This window comes from Hippocampus bargibanti, linkage group LG18 (genome assembly GCF_051943395.1).
Source record: "Hippocampus bargibanti isolate YZ-2025 linkage group LG18, ASM5194339v1, whole genome shotgun sequence".
NCBI classification, from domain to species: Eukaryota; Metazoa; Chordata; class Actinopteri; order Syngnathiformes; family Syngnathidae; genus Hippocampus; species Hippocampus bargibanti.
In genome coordinates, this window is record NC_142751.1 from 11507443 (window position 1) to 11526822 (window position 19380).

A 19380-nucleotide genomic window follows, 5' to 3' on the forward strand; every position below is an offset into this window, starting at 1 on the left:
ATTCAGTCTAAGAAACCTGAGACTCTCTTGTTTCATCAGAAAAAAAAGAGTTAATATGGATCTGAAGTTATCTGAGCTTGAAATGGGGGCAGCGGTACAAGATACAATATTATACATACTGTACATATTGATTTATATGGCGCTTTAACAACAGCTGAAGTTGTAACAAAGCGCTAACATGGACAAAAGGCAAAAGTTGCCCTCTCGTGGAAGAGAAAGTCATTACCAGAGGTCTGACCAGCGCTTTATCAGCAAAAAAAACAAAACCCGAAACAATTCAGGAATGGCACTCCACGTCACGCTTTTCAATTCCCGAATAAATTTGGCTACAAGGTTTGTTTTCTGGTGGTGTGTGCAGGTATCCAGGAGTTTCCAGAGAATATCAAAAACTGCAAAGTGCTCACTATCGTGGAAGCCAGCGTCAATCCTATCTCCAAGTGCGTATGGAAACGCTTCACCTTCGTATGTTCATGTGACTCATCATCATCTTCGATATACTTGTGTGTTTTCAGGCTCCCCGATGGATTTACCCAGCTCATGAGCCTGAGCCAGCTTTACCTGAACGACGCCTTCCTGGAGTTCCTACCAGCCAGTTTTGGCAGGTCTGTTGCTAAAAACCATAATTTTATGATGAGCTTTGGTATCTTGCTACTATAGCCGAACCCTACAGGCCGGCCGGGAGTGTCGGACCCCCTAAAAAAAAAATATATATATATATATATATATATATATATATACGTAACATACACAACAAAGTGGATATTGGTCTTGAAATTAGGCCAGTAAAAGGTGTTTGTTCCAATCAGATTACATTTATTTTAATTAGGGAATTGGTAACAAAAGAATGTGTGCAATATCTCAATCTGTCTAAAAATGAAAACAATTTGCAATTTTAGTGGTTGATTCTCATAATTATCTTTTGCGGTCCATTAACTCCTTCTCTGCCAGACGATGTGCAAAAATGTGTCCACTGCATTGTCGCTCTGTTAGGACATAAACATTCAATTCAGCATAAGAACGCTTAGACTCTCTTCTTTCATCATAAAAAAAAGAGTGAATTCCTAACTTTTATGGGCCTGGAGTCATCTGATCTTGAAATGGGGGCGGCTGTACAAAATACAATACATACATACATATTGATTTGTATAGCACTTTAACAACAGCTGAACCTGTTACAAAGCGCCAACATGGACAAAAGGCAAATGTTTCCCCCTTGTGGAAGGGAAAAACATTGCCAGAGGTCTGAGCAGTGCTTTATCAGCACCCCTCCTCAAGAAAAACCAAAACCCGATGGCAGCAAATGGGTTAAGTGATGATGCAGCCTCCAGTCTGATTGTTGTGAAGCTAACCAGTGATCCATTTTGTGGATAAACTGGTTCCTCGCTATCATCTGTTTGTCGCGTGTGACGCACAATTGTGTTATGAAGACGCACACCTTTCGTCAAAACATACAGTGAGTTCCAGTGAGTATTTGTGTGATGACAATGATGATATTTGCATTGTTCTCGTACCTGCAGGTTGACAAAGTTGCAGATTCTGGAGCTGAGAGAGAACCAGCTCAAGATGTTGCCAAAGTAAGGAAAAGGAAAACAACCTTACCATCTACTCTTCCTTCTCTTTCCCGCAATATTCAATCCCACCATGTTACGTAATCCCCTACCCCGCTTGCTTGCTGCCACAGGTTTTATAATCTTTTTTTTGCCATCCAAATAGATTCCGGTCATGTTTTCTGCTCCTTAGATTTTGTCACTTCCATCCATCCATTTTCCAGACCACTTAATCCTCATTTGTGTGGTTGTTGGAGCCTATCCCAGCCATCTCCCGGCACTAGGCAGGGGACACCCTGAACCGGTTGCCAGCCAATCGCAGGGCACATAGAGACAAACAACCAGTCACTCACACCGAGGGACAATTTTGAGTGTTCAAATCAGCCTGCCATGCATGTTTTTGGAATGTGGCAGCAAACCGGAGTACCCGGAGAAAACCCACGCGGGCCCGGGGAGAACATGCAAACTTCACACAGGGTCTTGAACTCACAACCTCTGCACTGTGAAGCTCGACTATCGGGCCGCCCTTTAAAAATTAAAAAGGAGAATTATCAATTACTATAGCAGATACTTGCATGCTGCTTAAAAATGGCAGATCTGTAACCACAAAGTTTCGCAGCTGAAAAAGGTGCTGTGCGTTCGGTATTATGTAGTTAGCCACATTGTTATATCGCTATCAGGTAAAATTCAGAAAGCCTTGCTCAAAGGCAGATTTTGGGGGAAATAGCTAACTGACTAAAAATGACCTGGTTGTTTAATTTGATAATTAATGGGTGGGAAACTTGCATCCTCCTGTTGCCTTCCATTTTATATCCACTCCCTCATGTTTACGTGACAGACACCAGAGCCGTTACTTTACAAAGAGAGGCAGCGACCATCATGAGGGTTGCCCCTAGTGACCCACAGGCATCTCTGGAGATGTCAACAAATGTTTCCGCAGACAAAGAAAGCCTTTTCAAGGACTCGCTCTCACACAGCGGGGACCGCTGCCTTTTAATAGTCTCAAACCCGGGCCGATCATTCCAGATACAGACGTTGCCCTACTTATGAACATTGGAGTTACGAACAACGGTACATACAAACATTTTAGGAGTAACATATGTAATCTTCTCTTCAGTTGTACATGTAGAGTGATACCTTGGCTTACAAAGTTAATTGGTTCCCAGACAGTGTGTAAGGCGAAAAGTGTCTATCCCAAAAATTAATTTCCCATAGGAAACCATTAAAATGAGAATAATCCGTTCCCAGGTCCCCCTTAAAACATAATTTTCTACTTTCTAATTTTCTAAGCCTTAAAATTACACAAAATATACCTTATTTTGGTTTTATTTACCTTTGTGATGGTCGTTGATGGCTTGATGGACCGGACAAAAACAGTCGGCTGCCATTTTGTTGTTAGAAGAATGGGCTCGTTCGCGAACGACACATCACTCATTGAGGCAGCTCCGTGTATGAGAAAAGTTCGTATGCCAAGGGAAAGGTTGTATGCCAAGGTAAAATTTTCATAAATTTAACATTCGTAAACCGAAAAATTTGTAAGCCAAGGGGTTCGTAAACCGAGGTATAACTGTACATATCTTTATAGAGCATATGTTTTATTAAATATTTATTTTTCAGTACAAACCAATGCAAGTTACTTATACAAGCCCTAAATATGCTGAGATAAGACTTAAACATATATTCTTGACAAAATATAGCACTGAAACAACTTAAGAACAAATTCAACTTACGAATGACCGTCCGTAAGTTGGGGAGCGTCTGTAATGCAATCAATTGAGTGTCGGCTACATTTTAGCAATGACTAAAGTTTTTTTTTTTACTGCCGTTTTACTCCAGATTGTGACAATGTGGACTTACAAGGTCCCTTTCTGACAAGCTTTGCTTTGCATGTCTTACATTCTCACTTTATGAGGAGCCACCGATATCTAAACACAGCAGTCAGAAGGATTCTGCTTTGCGTCAACATGAGAGCTAGCTAAACACAATGCCACCTCGACGTATTTGAAAAAACGGGCCGGCATTGCTTCTCATATCTGATTTTTCTCACTCACCACTGACACATGTTATGACCCCAATGGTGATTGTGTGTGTGTGTGTGTGTGTCCATCCTCAGGAGCATGCACAAGCTCACACAGCTGGAAAGATTAGACCTGGGCAGTAACGAGTTCACTGAAGTGGTGAGCATCCCCGTGGCATTGACGGACGGGGTTTTTAACAAAGCTCCACTTGGCGCTACGGATCTTTTTCTCCACACACGCATATTTTAACCTCTTTGTTTTTTTCCTCACCGTCCCATTTGCAGCCTGAGGTACTGGAGCAGCTGACTGGAATCAAAGAGCTGTGGATGGACGGAAACCAACTGACGTTGTTGCCAGGGGTACTGACTTTAAAAGAGTTGATTAGCCAACTACTGTTCTGAAACACATCTCAAAGCATTTCCGGTTGTTTTTGCACATTTGTGTTTGCAGAATAATTTAAGTACAGTCATTACTTTAATTGTTTTTATTTTTTTTATTTTTTAGACTATTTAATTCAATCTATAGCTTCTGCTACTTTGCTTACAGCTCGAGTCATTTAACTACTTGTGAGATGACCGTATTTTCCGGTGTATACGGCACATCCAAAAGCCTTAATTTTCTTCAAAAGATGACCCTGCACCTTATATGAGGAGTAATATTGAGCCACAACAGGTCTCGCAGCCACCGACTCCATTTCCCCCAGTAGAAGAAGTGCGGAACCCCAGCCTCTACTGTTACCCCTTAACATGCCTTGTATTTGGAAATATTTTATATATTTATATATTATATTTGCAAAACTTTTTGTCATTCGTTGATAGTACACTTTACACACTGATGAGCCTTCTATAAGGAAAACGTTTGAAAATACAACATTCATTGGTGGTGCGCCTTGTACATGGGGAAATATGGTAATTGAGGTCAACTACAGTAAAGTCTCGTTATATCGATATCGGATATATCGATAGTCCCGGTTATATCGATACTATTTCTATGCACGCACGGAGAAAATTACATGCAAACAGGGTCGGATATATCGATAGTCCCGGTTATATCGATATTTTTTCGGACTCCCTTGAATATCGATATAACGAGACTTTACTGTACTTTGATTATAGATTACCGTATTTTCTGGAATATAGGGCGCACCTTCAACGAATGACATATTTCAAAACATTTTCCATACATAAGGTGCACCACATTATAAGGGGCATCTTCATTGAATGACATTTTAAAATGTTTTCCCTACATAAGGCGCACCGGATAATGTGGCGTATGGTCAGCTTTTGAAAAAAAAAACATTTCTTTTAGGTGCGCCTTGTAGTGCAGAAAATACAGTAATTGTTTTGAACTCTTTACAATTGTCCAAATCTGATTTTAGCCTCTCAAAGAAAAAATATGAAATTATACAAGAGTTTGTTGCTCAGTGAAACTTAACTTTAACATCTGCTTGATCGTTATCAGTGTTTTTTTTTTTTTTTTTTACCCAGAATGCAAGCAACATAACACTTTATCTAGATCTGCTGCCTTATGCTGGTTTGTCTGAACTTGTTGTCAGATTCTGGGCACGCTCAAGCAACTACTCTACCTAGACATGTCCAAGAACAACCTGGAGATGGTGGATGAGCAAATCTCCGGCTGCGAGAGTCTGCAAGACCTTTTGCTGTCCAACAATGCCCTCACACAGCTACCAAGTTCTATCGGTAACGCTTTGCGTACATTATCCAAATGTGACGGTCACTTCTTGAGTACGCCGATCGTGTAGTGCACTCTCTAGGCCTGACTAATCAAACCACGCACAACTCAACATAGTTCATGTCACTCTAATGTATAGTATGTGTCATTATACGGCCCAGCAACTTGATTATATGTGCAAATAGATGACAGAGTGACCCTACAATGCAGTTTCAACAAAGATAGACACAAAAGAAAAGCTTCCTGTCATTAAGCGCCCTGATATGTTGTTTTGTAACACTCTCTCTACGATTCTCAGGCACGTTGAAGAAACTGACAGCTTTGAAGGTGGATGAGAACCAACTGATGGAGCTTCCCGACTCCATTGGAGGGTGAGGATCAACCTCCATCCTTCACTCTTAATCCTTCACTTTCTTCCCAACAAGTAATTATCTCTCGCTTTAAGAGTAGTTCTGGCGCATATTAGAAAGATGATTGATTTTAATCCTACGCGAGGATTGAAAGTTGTGTTGTATTGATTGTTTGTGCGAACACAAGTTGGATCAAAGATGAGTCCCTATGTGAGCAATTAGATTTGTAACTGAGAGCAATCCCGAAATCTGAAGATTAATTCAAAACTGGTAAATTCTTCTACAACACCATTCCCTGATTACCTTCTTGCTTCTCTTCTGCCTTCAACATGCCTAAAAAAATGGACCGACCTATCTTATTTGAATTCTGCCCGTCAGACTGACCTCTCTGGACGAGCTAGACTGCAGCTTTAATGAGATCGAAGCCTTGCCGCCATCCATCGGGCAGTGCGCGGCTTTACGCACCTTTGCAGCCGATCACAACTTTCTGAGCCAGCTTCCCCCCGAGGCGAGTGCACCTCAGTCATCCATCCCTTCACTCATGTCGGCGTTGCCAATTTAAACATCTGTAGCCGTGTTTTTCATGACAGATGGGCAATTGGAAAAATGCCACCGTGCTATTCCTGCATTCCAACAAGCTGGAGTCGCTGCCGGAGGAGATGGGCGATATGCAGAAGCTGAAGGTTATCAATTTGAGCAACAACAAGTGAGTGGAGGTCCAAATGCTTATCGGATCCCCCCCACTCTAGAATTTATACTTGTTTGCATTCACAATTCCCCACCCCCACATCCAATACCCTTTCACACTCAACATAAGTGTTTCTAAAGCTTTTCCAGATATTTAACTAGTATTTCTGATCCTCCTCAGGCTGAAGAACATCCCATATAGTTTCACAAAACTGAGCCAAATGACCGCCATGTGGTTGTCTGAAAATCAGGTAAAAACCCCTTCGGGTACCGTTTTTATTACCCTGGGTTAATTTAAAACCAATTGATTTTTTTTCTGAGACTGATTGAGAGAGCGACTGTCTTTCCCATTCGTTCTCTTGCAGTCCAAACCGCTAATCCCGCTCCAGAAGGAAGAGGAGCCACAGACCCAAAAGACCGTACTGACCAACTACATGTTCCCGCAGCAGACCAGAACCGAGGACTGTGAGTGCAAAATACTAATAACAATAATGATAATGATGATAATAATGCATTTCATTTAGAAGCACATTTCAAAACTCTCAAGGACACTTTACAGTCATAGAATAAGTTTTTTTTAGCTTTAAGTTGACCTGAATGCATTTTTAATCAACACTCAGGTGGACTCTTGGGCGTAACTGTCACACACTTGACCTAATAAAACAATCACCCAAGTGGATAAATCACTAGAAAGTTTTGGGTGAATTTTAGGAATCCCTGTTTTTCTTACGCCACCTTGTGGTTAACTCATTCACTGCCAGATGATGTATTAAAATGCATCAGGGTTTTTGTCATCTTCACTCAAATTCTAGGACCCACTGAATATTGATCTTTAGGTATACATAAATGCGCAATAGAGTGTTAGAAACCTTGGGCTCTCTTCTTTCGTCAGAAAAAAAAGAGTAAATTCTTAAGTTATATGGATCTAGAGATATTGGACATTGAAATGGGGGCGGGTGTATAAAATACAATACAATACATTGGTTTATGTAGCACTGTAACAAAGCGCTAACATGGACAAAAGACAAATGCTGCTCCCTCGTGGAAGGGAAAAAAAACATTGCCAGCACCCCTCGCAAGAAAAAAACAAAACCCGCACAAATTCAGGAATGAGTTAAACTTTAAGATGCAGACACCCGAATGGTACATCAAGCACATTATTTACTCCAAATTTTTACAATGTACTTTAATTTAGTTCACACGAACTTCAATAAGGCAAGAAAATTAAAACAGGAAGAGATCCTTCAACCTCTCCCGCTTTCATTCCAGACATTCCCAATTCTGACTCGGAAAGCTTCAATCCAGCGTTGTGGGAGGAACAGCGCAAGCACAGAGCTCAAGTCGCCTTCGAGTGCGACGAAGACAAGGACGAGAGAGAAGCACCCCTGAGGGTACCATAAATCCTTCCCAACAACCTCATTCCTTGTCGTCCCGTCTCTGAATGTGTCCCCTCTCTCCCAGGAGGGAAACCTGAAGCGTTACCCCACGCCATATCCCGACGAGCTGAAGAACATGGTGAAGACGGCCCAGTCCGTGGCGCACCGGCTCAAGGAGGACGAGTCGAGTGAAGAGTCGGGGAGAGACCCAAAGCCAGCCACGGAGAGGAGCCACATTGGCGTGCAAGACGTGGGAGTCAAGGTCCTTCAATTACAGCTTTTGCCTTGCATCCGCTACATCAGTGAATCATAAAACAAAAATTAATATTTTTATTACTGGCGGGAAGCAATAGAGTAGAAATACTCCATGACTCTACTTAAGTAGTTTTCGCAAGATTTTGCGCAGGTTTTTTTTTTTTTTGTCTTTTTGAAAAACTGACCTAGACCATTTACTTTATCAAAATAGTCTCAATTACTTTTTTTTAACCTCTTCGGATGACACAACTTAAGAAAAATATACATAGAGAATTAAATGCCCATTTATTGGTTAATTGAGATCTTTAGCAATGCTACTAGAAAATGTTGTGCTACCAAAAAACTTTGAACCAACACAACTATGGGTATAAAAACTATTAACTCATTCACTGCCAAATGTGCAAAAATGTGTACACTCCAGTGCCCCGGCCGGGTTTTTGTCATTGTCCCTCAAATTCCAAGACCCACAGAATATTGAGTTTTAGTACTACATAAACATTCAATGCAGCATAAGAAACCTTACACTGTTTTATTTCATCAGAAAAAAATAGTTAATTCCCAAATTATATGTGTCTGCAGTTATCTGCGCTTGAAATGGGGATGGCTGTAAAAAATACAATACATATTGGTTTATATCGCGCTTTAACAACAACTGAAGCTGGAACTAAGTGCTCACAAGGAAAAAAGAGAAACGCTGCCCCCTCGTGGGAAGGGAAAAAACATTGCCAGAGGGCTGACCAGCGCTTCATTGGTACTCCTAGCAAAAAAAAAAAAAAAAAAAAAAAATTGCGTCATACGTCATATTTTCAATTGCCGAATAAATTTGAGAATGGCAGTGAATGAGTTAAAAAGACACTATTCAATCTTCATTATTTATGTGCAGGTAATAGAAGCTTCACGCCCAAATGGCCTGTCGTCAGACTTGGAGTCCAGAGCTTGCAACACCACCTTCACCATTCCAAACATTCCAGAATCGATATCTAGGGACACAGAGTCCGATTCCTTCAGTTCTCAACAGGCCCCGCTCAAGTCATCTGAGAGCTCCACCATAAACCATGAGGACACGTTGGAGGTAAGCGCACCAAGGGCGCTAAGTCAAATGTACACGTGCGCGTAAACGTCCAAAGTTTATCTACTCAATACTACAAACAAACGATGAGAGGATTGCGGCCTTTCCAACTTGTGTTTATGAGTGTCAAAGATGTTCGGTCGGACACTGTGAACAAAGGCTCGAACACAGGAAGATTGTCTTTTACTGCCGGCAGGGGATGTAGCCATTCGTGACAGACACCCAACCTCTGCAGCCCTCAACCAAGCAATTTTTTGAGAGTATATATACATTTAAGTGATACATTAGTAAAACATAGTCTTCTTGATTTGAATACCACTGACCTGGACTTCCCAAGCACCAACAACTATAAAACAACAGAACGTAGACATTTTAATTGATTGTCCTTTCCATGAACTGATAGATTTGTAACCTGGCTAATGACCTCTTCCTGTGAAGGAGTTTACAAAGTCGTAAATTAATCCAATCCCAGATTTCCTTCCTACATGAAAATGACAGTTTAACAGGCTGTGTCTTTTCACCTCAGATTGACCCCAAATTTTCTGTGCTTCCATTGTAGGCCTTCTGAGCATGAAACTTTTAAATATGACAACTTCTTTTCTGTCTGTTCTCTATCAATGAGATGAATTTAAATGCAGGCGACAAGTAGACCCATGGCGCACCCGTGACAGCTTTTCTCCTCTGTCCAGGACTCTGAGGAACTGTCTGATGAAGAGGAAGAGATGAAGATTGCCGAAATGAGGCCGCCTCTCATCGAGATCTCCATTAACCAGCCCAAAGTGGTGTCGCTGAGTAAAGACAAAAAAGGTGTTTTTTTTTTTTTTTTGCTCAGTGTTTTAATAGTTGGTACTTAATGTAAAGCACAGGTGTGAAAGTCGAGGCCCGGGGGCCAAATCTAACCCGCCACATCATTTTATTCAGCCCGCGAAAGCAAATAAAGAATGTAAAGTGCCATGATGCTTGCTAAAGTCTGAACCAAAATTTTAAATTGTTGAATGTAAAACACAATAATAGTCATTTTCCTTGACTTCAGATTTGAAAAGTAGTTATCTGTCATGTTTTTGTGCACGCTTTATGTAATATGTGGAGGGGATGAAACATTCTAATGGACTACCGAAATTGATAACGTCGCCCAAGAGGAAACCGTAACTTCAATTTGGCCCGCGCCAAAAAATCATTTGGTTCAGAGTGTACACCGTTTCATTGATTTATTTGCTAATTATTCTGTACGGCTCCTCAGATCACATTTTGACAACCTGTGATCAAGCGAAAGAAAAAGCAAGATGAATAACGACGTGTGATTTTTTTTTTTTTCCTTCTTTTTTTAACATACAGATGACAGCAAAGATGTTGACTCGTTGCTTGACGACACGGTGGCCAACAGCAACCAAAACAATAGCAACTGCTCGTCCCCGTCACGCATGTCGGACTCTGTGTCACTGACCACCGACAGCAGCCAAGACAACTCCCTGTGCACCCCCGAGAGGGAATCCAAGATGCCTTTCCTCCCTAAAAGCAGGTCTGCAACACGCTGAGTGCTCTTTTGAAACCCTCACAATGTTCCACTTTTGATTTCTGGCTCTTGTCTTCATTCCAGGCACGAAGATGAGAACATGAATCCCTCCAAAGAAACTAGCGAGCTGCTACACAATGGCAATGGCTCGGACACGTCCCTCCAGGCACTCCTGAGGGCCCAGCGGGGTGCCACCGAGCCAGCGGGTGACTACGACCTGTCAATGGAAGCCCGACTATCCTTCATTGAGAAAGGACTCAATAACGGCCTGGCAGATGGCTACACCAAGTGGGACCAGATCAACATGAACGTTTCGCACCCGCCGACAGACAACCTGACGGAGCCTCATAATGATTTAGCGAGACAAGAAGAAGAAGTGGACAGCAAACCAGATTTTGACAACCACCATTTCCAGAATGGCAACCAGCAGATTAGTGATGGTTCCTCGGCTAGCGGTGAGATGTCTCGTAGCACAGAGGAACTCTCCCCTGAGAGGAGATGCCACCTCCCTCAGGTTAGCAAGGCACAGAGTGTCTGCCACATCGAAGATGGCGGCGTGAAAATGTACTCATTTGATGATGATAGCACAACAGAGAGCAGAACGGCGGGCGGCGGCGTCCCCGCCCCGGCGTCCGTAGCTCAGGGTCAAAGTATCGTCAGGAGCAAATCCGCCTCTTTGCTCGATGATCAGACCCTTCAAGTCTACCCGTGCACGGACCCGCTAAATTCCTCCATACCCCTTAACAGCGCCACCAGGCACCCAGTCCCCCCCAGCGGTGCCATTGGCACTCCCCTCCCTCATTACAACATCCAGTACTCAAGCAAAGATGGCATGTGGGCCCAAAGGACAGCGATACCACCAGACCGCCAAGGCTACCTCCCTTCTGCCACCCATTCGCTCGCCAATACCAATTACTCAAATCGAAATCAGGCGCCGCCATACCCGCTGCAAAGGACCCCAGCCGTGGGAGCAAAACCTCCAGGGGACATGTGGGCCAATGAGAGGCTCCACTCCACCAGCAACCAGTCGGGTGGAGGCACTCTACAGCGGCAGACCAGCACCACTTCCACCGCTTCTGCGGGCGAGTCTCGCCGCGTGAAGTTACCCGACGGCGACTACATGACCTATCGGGACATTCACACCCTTGCTAGGGGACCGCTGGCCATGTGTCACGCAGCGCAGAGGCCCATGTCCACTCGCACGTACAGCGTTGACATGGCCGCTCCAATCAGGCTGCCCAGCGTCCGATCGCAACCCCCACACGAGCTCCCGGAGAGGACCATGTCGGTCAGCGACTTTCATTATCACCACAGCAGCCCCAGTAAGAGACCCAACGTTAGGGTGAAGTCGGAACACTCGCTCCTGGACGGGTCCGGCCTTGTGTCGGGAACGCACGGAAGGGTGCCGGCCGATTGGAGAGATCAAGTGATGCGGCATATTGAGGCAAAGAAAATGGAAAAGGTAAAAAAAATATATATATATAAATCATATTTAACTCATTCACTGCCATTCACAAATGTATTCAGGATTGAAAATATGACGTAGAGCGCCATCCCGGAATTTGTTTGGGTTTTGGTTCAGTATGCTTGGGTGCCGATGAAGCGTTGGCCATTGAATGAAGCCATTAGAATGAATGAGCCATTAGAATGTTTAATCCCCTCCACATATTACGTATAGAGCGCACAACAAATTAATGAATAACTCGTTTTCAAATATGAAGTCAAGAATAATGACGATGATTGTGGTTTACATCCAAAAATATGACATTTTGGTTCGGATTTTAGCCAGAATCATGGAATTTCACAAGTTTGATTTGCTTTCGCGGACCGAAAAAAATGATGTGGCGGACCAGTTTTGGACCCCGGGCCTTGAGTTTGACACCTGTGCACTATAGAAACCAAAATATATTTATTGCATTGTATTTTGGAGAGCCGCCCTCATTTCACGCTTGTATAACTCCAGACCCATATAACTTAGGAATTAACACTGCGGCTATACTGATTACTTCTATTGTCCTGACTGATTACTTCTATTGTCCGGCCTGAGTATGGGGTCTACGGCTGCCCTGATTGCGCCATTTCCTCTGGTATCACCTCATCAGCATAACTAAGCCTATGTTGCCTAAGAAGTTAGTTCTAGGAACGATCCAAATTGAATTAGTGATTCAGGCGATTTAGTGAAGGGTTTTGCTTTTGTTATGAAAATAGCTTCTTTTACTCCCCTTTCAAACGATCTCTTTTCTTTCGCTAACATTTTAACCTCATTGTCGTCAAATGAGTGGTTTCTAGCTTTTAGGTGCATATGTACTGCATTGTATTTTGGTTAGCCCCCCTCATTTCAAGCTCATATAACTCCAAACCCATATCATTTAGGAATTAACTCTTTCTTTTCTGATGAAAGAAGAGCGTTTAAGGTTTCTAACGCTGTATTGAATGTTGATGTAGTCCTAAAACTCAATATTCTGTGGCTTCTGGAATTCATGTGACAATGACAAAAACCCTGGCACTGGAGTGGGCACATTTTTGAACATGCCTGGCAGTGAATGAGTTAAAAAGTCTCATGGCAAAACACCTTATAAAATTACCTATTGTGGAGTGCACTTGTGTTTTAATAGCCTTTTAATATTTACATTCTAAGATGCCACCAAAGTCCTGGGCCATAGGAAAAAAATAATTGGTGTCAAGGATAGCCCAAAAAAATCGCTACTTTTTGTTATCTTCATTTTTGAGGCCCGAGTTGTCCTCTTTTTAGTCATGCTTGAAGCCTTTGTTTTTTGTTGCATGTATTTTGTGCATGTCATTGGTCCGTTGCATGGTCGCCGCTGACATCATGGGCTGACGTCACCGTACAGAACGCGCTGTCCCGCTCCTTTAATTCTTATAACGCTCCGCTCGGCTGCACGCCGCACCGCACCTGCGGCTACGGCAGCTGCAGAGACGTATTCGGGCCCTACGCCGCCTTCAGTGTGAGTACCATCCGGGATCGCGGCGCTGCAAGCTTTCCTATCTCGCTTTACTCCGTAATCATCTGACACTTGAGAGTATGGTGGCATTTTTCACCGGTGCATGCGTTTGGAGCCAAATTTCTACATTTTGAAACATTTCGTAAAATGTCAATATAGAACAATCACTACTAGCTGCAGCTTTCGCTATCTATTAGCTCTAGTTCTAGCTATCAATCAATTAGCTATCAATTCTCGCTCTAGCTAGCTATCTACTGACTAGCTGGCTAGCTTGCTATCTATTTGCTGTCTATTAGCTATCTGACTAATTAGCTGGTTATTGAGCTATCTATTCGCTATCTGTCTAGCTAGCTATCCATTTAGGCATTTTGGCATTTAGAAAATGCAAATTTTCAATTTTTTTTAAACATTTTCTAAAATGTCAATATAGCACAATCACTACTAGCCGTAGCTAGGTACCTATTAGCTACCTATTAGCTCTAGTTCTCGCTCTCCATCTATTAGCTATCAGTTCTCGCTCTCGCTAGCTATCTACTGACTAGCTGGCTAGCTCGCTATCTATTTGCTGTCTATTAGCTATCTGACTAATTAGCTGGTTATCTAGCTAACTATTCGATACCTGTCTAGCTAGCTATTAACTAGCTAGCCTCCAGGTTGAGTGAACGCTGGCGCGTGTGGCTGCCGCTGCTCACCCGCAGAAAAAAACAAATGATGTGACTGTAAAGTGACCTTGAGAGTTTTGAAAGGCGCTATTAAATGAAATGTATTGTTATTATTACATGATTTGACTCAAACCAGACTTAAGTCACCAATTTTCGAATTTCGCTGCGCTTAACTAAAACTTATGAAAGACTTTATTTCATTTTCACTTGAAACATCTTTTTTTTTCCAAGTGTATCCCATTTCTTTTGTGTTCCAAAGAGCTCATTTTTAGTCACGTAAACCTAGCAATAGCCAGATCAATACGCAGATGATGATGTCATCAGCGTCTCGACATCTTGTGACATCATCATGATTGTCTTTTAAATTCCTCTGCTGCTTGCTTGGTCGTCCCCTTTGTGTATTTGGACCCCCGAGAAGTGACTTGCGGAAGGTAAGTGTCGCTAGAATCAGTAGATGAGATACAGTAAAGTCTGGATATATCGATATCGGTTATATCGATAGTACTGCTTATTACGATACTATTTCTGTGAACGCAAGGAGAAAATTTACATGCCGCAGGATCGGATATATCGATAGTCCTGTTATATCAATATTTTTTCCGACTCCCGAGAATATCGATATAACGAGACTTTACTGTATTTGTATTCTGTAATAATATTCAAATCATGCAGCTGCATTTCCACCTCAACTTCCAGGGACCTGTTCTCGGCCCCTTGTAGTTCTTGAAGTTAAAGCTTCAGCAAAGGTTCAGCAATGCAGTTTCTGGCTGACAAAGGTTCTTAGGGTTTTCCTGGACATGTCAAAAATACCTATCAAAAAGTTATGTTGGCTCCAATAAAGAATTTCAAAACCACATTAAGGCAAACCATGACAGTCCAAACACGCCTCGGTCCCTCTCAGTCCTCCAAAGATTCCTGTGATGGAAATGCACTTCCATGTAGTGTGTAGAAGACATGTTGCGTGCTCTTCAGCTTGTCGGTAGAATCCAGATTAGATGCTCCTTTCAAATGACTAACACGAATTGTCTGCTGTCATTGTATTTCGTGAGTTGTGTGAATAATCAAGTCGCTTTGTATCTTGTAGGATGACGTGTTTGGTCCTCCTGGGCAGCAGAGCTACACCATGGACTTGCGCAGAAAGGTAGTTGGACACCCTTCAAATACCCCAAATACCCCATACCTAGCTTTCTAGCTCGTTCAGGAAGCCTCTTTGGATGATGCATTTTGAGTTCCATACACATGGAGTACATCAAAAGTCTTCCCAAAACAGACGATTTAACATTTATTATTTATTATTTGAACGTTATAGTCAAGTGGCTTGTTTTGCGTGGAGACTCCTAGCAAAATGAGCTATCTAGCTAGCTATCTCGCTAGATAGCTATTTGATATCTAGCTCCCTGGCCGGCTAACTAGCTAGCTAGCTATTAGATATAGATTTGGCTGGCTACCTATCTAGCTAGCTAACTATTAGCTATCTATTGGCTAGCTCGCTAGCTTTCTATCTATTTGAGTTACTTCCGGGATGAGTGAACACTGGCACATGTGGCTGCCGCTGCTCACCCACAGAAAAACTTATCCTGTGACTGTAAAGTCACCTTGAGAGTTTTGAAAGGCGCTTAGATATTACATGTATGTATGTATGTATTATTATTATTATTATTATTAGATATCTAGATAGCTATTTTTAGCTATCTATAGATAGATAGATTTCTAGCTAGCTAATTATTTCTAGCTAGCTGTCTCTCTATTTCTAGCTAGCCAGCTATCTATGAATTTCTAGCTAGCTATTTCTAGCGAGCTAACGATCTATTTTTAGATAGCTAGATAGATAGCTATTACCCTATTTCTAGGTAGCTATCTCTTTATTTCCAGCGATCTATCTATTACTAGCTTGCTAGCTATCAAGCTATGGATAGCTGTAGCTAGCTAGCTATCCGTCCGTCCGCCCGTCTATTTATTTATTTATTTTTGATGCTAGCACATTCTTTGTTGTGCCAGGTGCCTCTGATGAACGGCCAGGCGGTCTCCTCCGCTCGGCCTCACGCGAGTCAGACGTCCATGGCCCGCCATCCCTCCAGAGAGCAACTCATCGATTACTTGATGCTCAAAGTCTCTCAGCAGGCCCCCGGGGCCCCGCGGCCTCCGCACGAGGTCAGTTTGGACGTTAGAAACGAAGTTTAATGAGCGTCACAAGTTTTTTATTCTGAATAAATTGTACAAATAATAATAATCATCAATATTTACATTGCATTTCAGATCCATGTGAAGCTGGAGAAAAATCCAGAACTTGGTTTCAGTATATCTGGAGGAGTTGGAGGTCGGGGAAACCCCTTTCGGCCAGATGACAATGTAAATGAAATGCATAATAATAATCATAATAATAATCATCATGTTTTACCCTGCACAGAATGTTATTGATTTTATTACTCCTTTTCAGGGCATCTTTGTGACCAGAGTCCAGCCCGAAGGGCCCGCATCCAAGATTCTTCAGCCTGGTGATAAAATTATTCAAGTATGTCACCATCCATGTTTGACAAAGTGATACCTCGGTTTACGAACCCCTTGGCTTACAAACTTTTCGGTTTACGAACGTTACATTTATGAAAAGTTTACCTTGGCATACGCACTTTACCTTGTCATACGAACTTTTTTTCGTACACGAGCTGCGTCGTTCACGAACGAGCCCATTCTTCTAACAACAAAATGGCAGCCAACTGCCTTTGTCCTCTATCCCCCGCCCCCAGTCTTCGGTTAAAGCCACGTGATTGGTCAAGCACGCAGTACTGAGGGGGGGGGGATGGTTTAAAAAGAGACAGGCAGAGGACAGAGAGTTTCAACTTTGATAGTTCAAAGGCAGAGTGTCGACTGCAAGGTTAAAATAACCCATCAATCAGGCTCCACAAACAATGTCCGCAAGCCATCTGTACACTTAATGCAAAAAGCTATCAACCCAGCTAAACAGAACACAATTGATGAGGAACTAGATAAAATTAGCGCAGAGAAAGCACCTATAAGGGATCATTCCTCAAGATGGTGAAAGAAGGTTACATTCCTCATCAAGTGTTTAACGCTGAGGAAACCAGCCACTCCATTCCATCAACGATCATCACAAAGGTAAATAAAACAACTTTATTATACTGTACAGTTTATTTCTTCAATTATAATACCACAGCACATTTATTATACATAAAATACGGTGTATTTTGTATAGTTTTAAGAAAATTAGAAAGTAGAAATTGATGTTTTATGGGGACCTGGGAACGGATTATTCTCATTTTAATGATTTTCTATGGGAAATTAATTTTTGGGATACACACTTTTCGCCTTCCACACTGTCTGGGAACCAATTAAGTTCGTAAGCCAAGGTTTCACTGTATTTCGGTTGCCTCCATCTTGTTGTGTACCAATTTGTAGTTGCATCTTTCCTCTTATAACACTGACACCACATCACTAGTTTTGTAAAACCAGTCAAGTTCGCTAGAAAAGTTTTCTCAATTATTGTCGTCAATTGTCGTTGATGTTTAAAGTCGGTTTAGTTGTTTATTTATGAATTTTTGTGTTTGCGTGTGTTGCCAGGCAAATGGCTACAGCTTCGTGAACATCGACCATGGGAACGCAGTGTCCCTTCTCAAGACCTTCCCCAGCACTGTGGATCTGACAATCGTGAGAGATGTCCAAGCGTAAATGGTGAAGGGGATCGGGTGGGGTAGAAATGGGAAAGTTATTTTTTTTACACAAGACATGGGAGCAGGGGGAAGGGGGGGGGCTCTTTGAATGTAATTGTGTTGACACAGTGATCGAAAGGACTGTTCCTGTGTCCCCCCCCCCCCCCCCCCCCATAAAGAAAAAAAAGACTGTCAAGACTTTCTGTCCGTGACCACTAGGGAGCAGACTATGCCCCATTTCCCCTTTTTTAATTTTTTTTGTGGAGCTTGTTGTAGGAGCATTTTAATGACATGCCAATGTTACATGCTTGGAGAGTAGATGTGAAATTCAAACGCACAGCCTATCTCAGCTTTTTATTCCATGTCGACCAAACCGAGGAATAGTAGTAGGAGTTTTCCAATCAGAGCAAGTCCACATTTAATGCTTTTCTTGCCTTTATTTTGAAGGTTTGTTCACACATTTATTTGGGAGAGCACCACTCTTTTGCCTTTTTTTTCTTTTATTTTCTTTTTTATTTTTGGACCATTCCCGTTGATTTGACTCACACAATGAGAAAAGCAAGTGCCATAAGAAGACCATGAACTGTTTCAACAAGCAATATTCACTTTCCAGCAATAAAGCCTTTTTTCCACTTTAGATTTTTTTTAAATCCTTTTAATAACACCACCGATGATTTTACATGATTTTATAAATGGACAAGAGAGTTTTGTAATGAAATAGCACATAAAATCTATATATATTATAAGTATAAAATAGTGTGGAGAAGAAGTGTCTCTACGTTTTGTGTAAGTGTGTCACTTTTATCAATTAGCTGTAGTTGAGGGCGAACCGGCAAATGATGAGCATGTTTAACATCTTGTGTTTGTTTGAAACTGTGCCGTTTATATTCATGTCAAAACGTCTTTTTGTAGACAATCTTGGGAAATTATTGCTTGTCGTCCATGTGGGATCTGTTTGGGATGCTCGCGTCTTATTTATTTTTAGCAGGCCGATTCTGTCTTTTTTTTTTTTTTTTTTTTGAATGTTAGAAATAAAAAAAATGTAAATATAATTGTTTTTTTTCCCAATTGTACAACCAGCAATAACAAGTTCCAATGCAGAGAGAAAGAGGGCACCTGTGTTCACATGTAGCTAGTATATTTCTATTGATCACAGACGTGCATCCACGTGGTATTCCAGATGTTGTACATAATGAATCATATCTCGCCTAACACCTGCGGAAAATAAAATAATGCTCTTTCACACTGTGAATAATTGCTTTGGTCATTTTCATTCAAATGTTCACATTTTTTTTCTCCAGTTTGGGGCCAAGGTCAGCTGGGAGAAACTCCCCGAGATAGGACAAAGAATGTTTTAGAAAGGAGATAATTACATGGCCATTTTTCGAGAATGTTTTATGTTGAAATTTCAAGTGCTTAAAAATAACATTGAATGTATTTTTTTAAGAACGAAACCCATACCTGTATTTGATTCATACTTAGGCCCTCTACTTTTGTTGTATTGACCAGTCAGGTGCAGGTGGTGTTCAGAGAGTATATTGGTGCTTTTTGTGTATTCAAATATGATCACAATTCACTTTGAG

General features: G+C 41.9%; 1 protein-coding gene across 2 annotated transcripts in view; it reads left to right on the forward strand.

The window, feature by feature from the left end:
* erbin (erbb2 interacting protein) overlaps positions 1-19052 on the forward strand; it is a 32118-nt gene extending 13066 nt beyond the window's left edge. Inside the window, exons 5-27 of one of the 2 annotated variants that reach the window (XM_089019745.1) lie at positions 359-437; positions 513-602; positions 1518-1574; positions 3661-3724; positions 3850-3924; positions 5121-5265; positions 5556-5628; positions 5986-6115; positions 6198-6313; positions 6476-6545; positions 6660-6759; positions 7564-7685; positions 7756-7932; positions 8809-8997; positions 9684-9801; positions 10330-10513; positions 10592-11969; positions 13360-13473; positions 15217-15273; positions 16131-16283; positions 16389-16481; positions 16570-16644; positions 17709-19052. In XM_089019745.1, coding sequence (XP_088875871.1) covers positions 359-437; positions 513-602; positions 1518-1574; positions 3661-3724; positions 3850-3924; positions 5121-5265; positions 5556-5628; positions 5986-6115; positions 6198-6313; positions 6476-6545; positions 6660-6759; positions 7564-7685; positions 7756-7932; positions 8809-8997; positions 9684-9801; positions 10330-10513; positions 10592-11969; positions 13360-13473; positions 15217-15273; positions 16131-16283; positions 16389-16481; positions 16570-16644; positions 17709-17816 — 3767 coding nt within the window. In that variant the 3' untranslated portion in view covers positions 17817-19052. The remainder of the gene's footprint in view (positions 1-358; positions 438-512; positions 603-1517; positions 1575-3660; positions 3725-3849; positions 3925-5120; positions 5266-5555; positions 5629-5985; positions 6116-6197; positions 6314-6475; positions 6546-6659; positions 6760-7563; positions 7686-7755; positions 7933-8808; positions 8998-9683; positions 9802-10329; positions 10514-10591; positions 11970-13359; positions 13474-15216; positions 15274-16130; positions 16284-16388; positions 16482-16569; positions 16645-17708) is intronic. The other variant, XM_089019746.1, reaches the window with a different exon arrangement.
* The last annotated feature ends 328 nt before the right edge of the window (positions 19053-19380 follow it).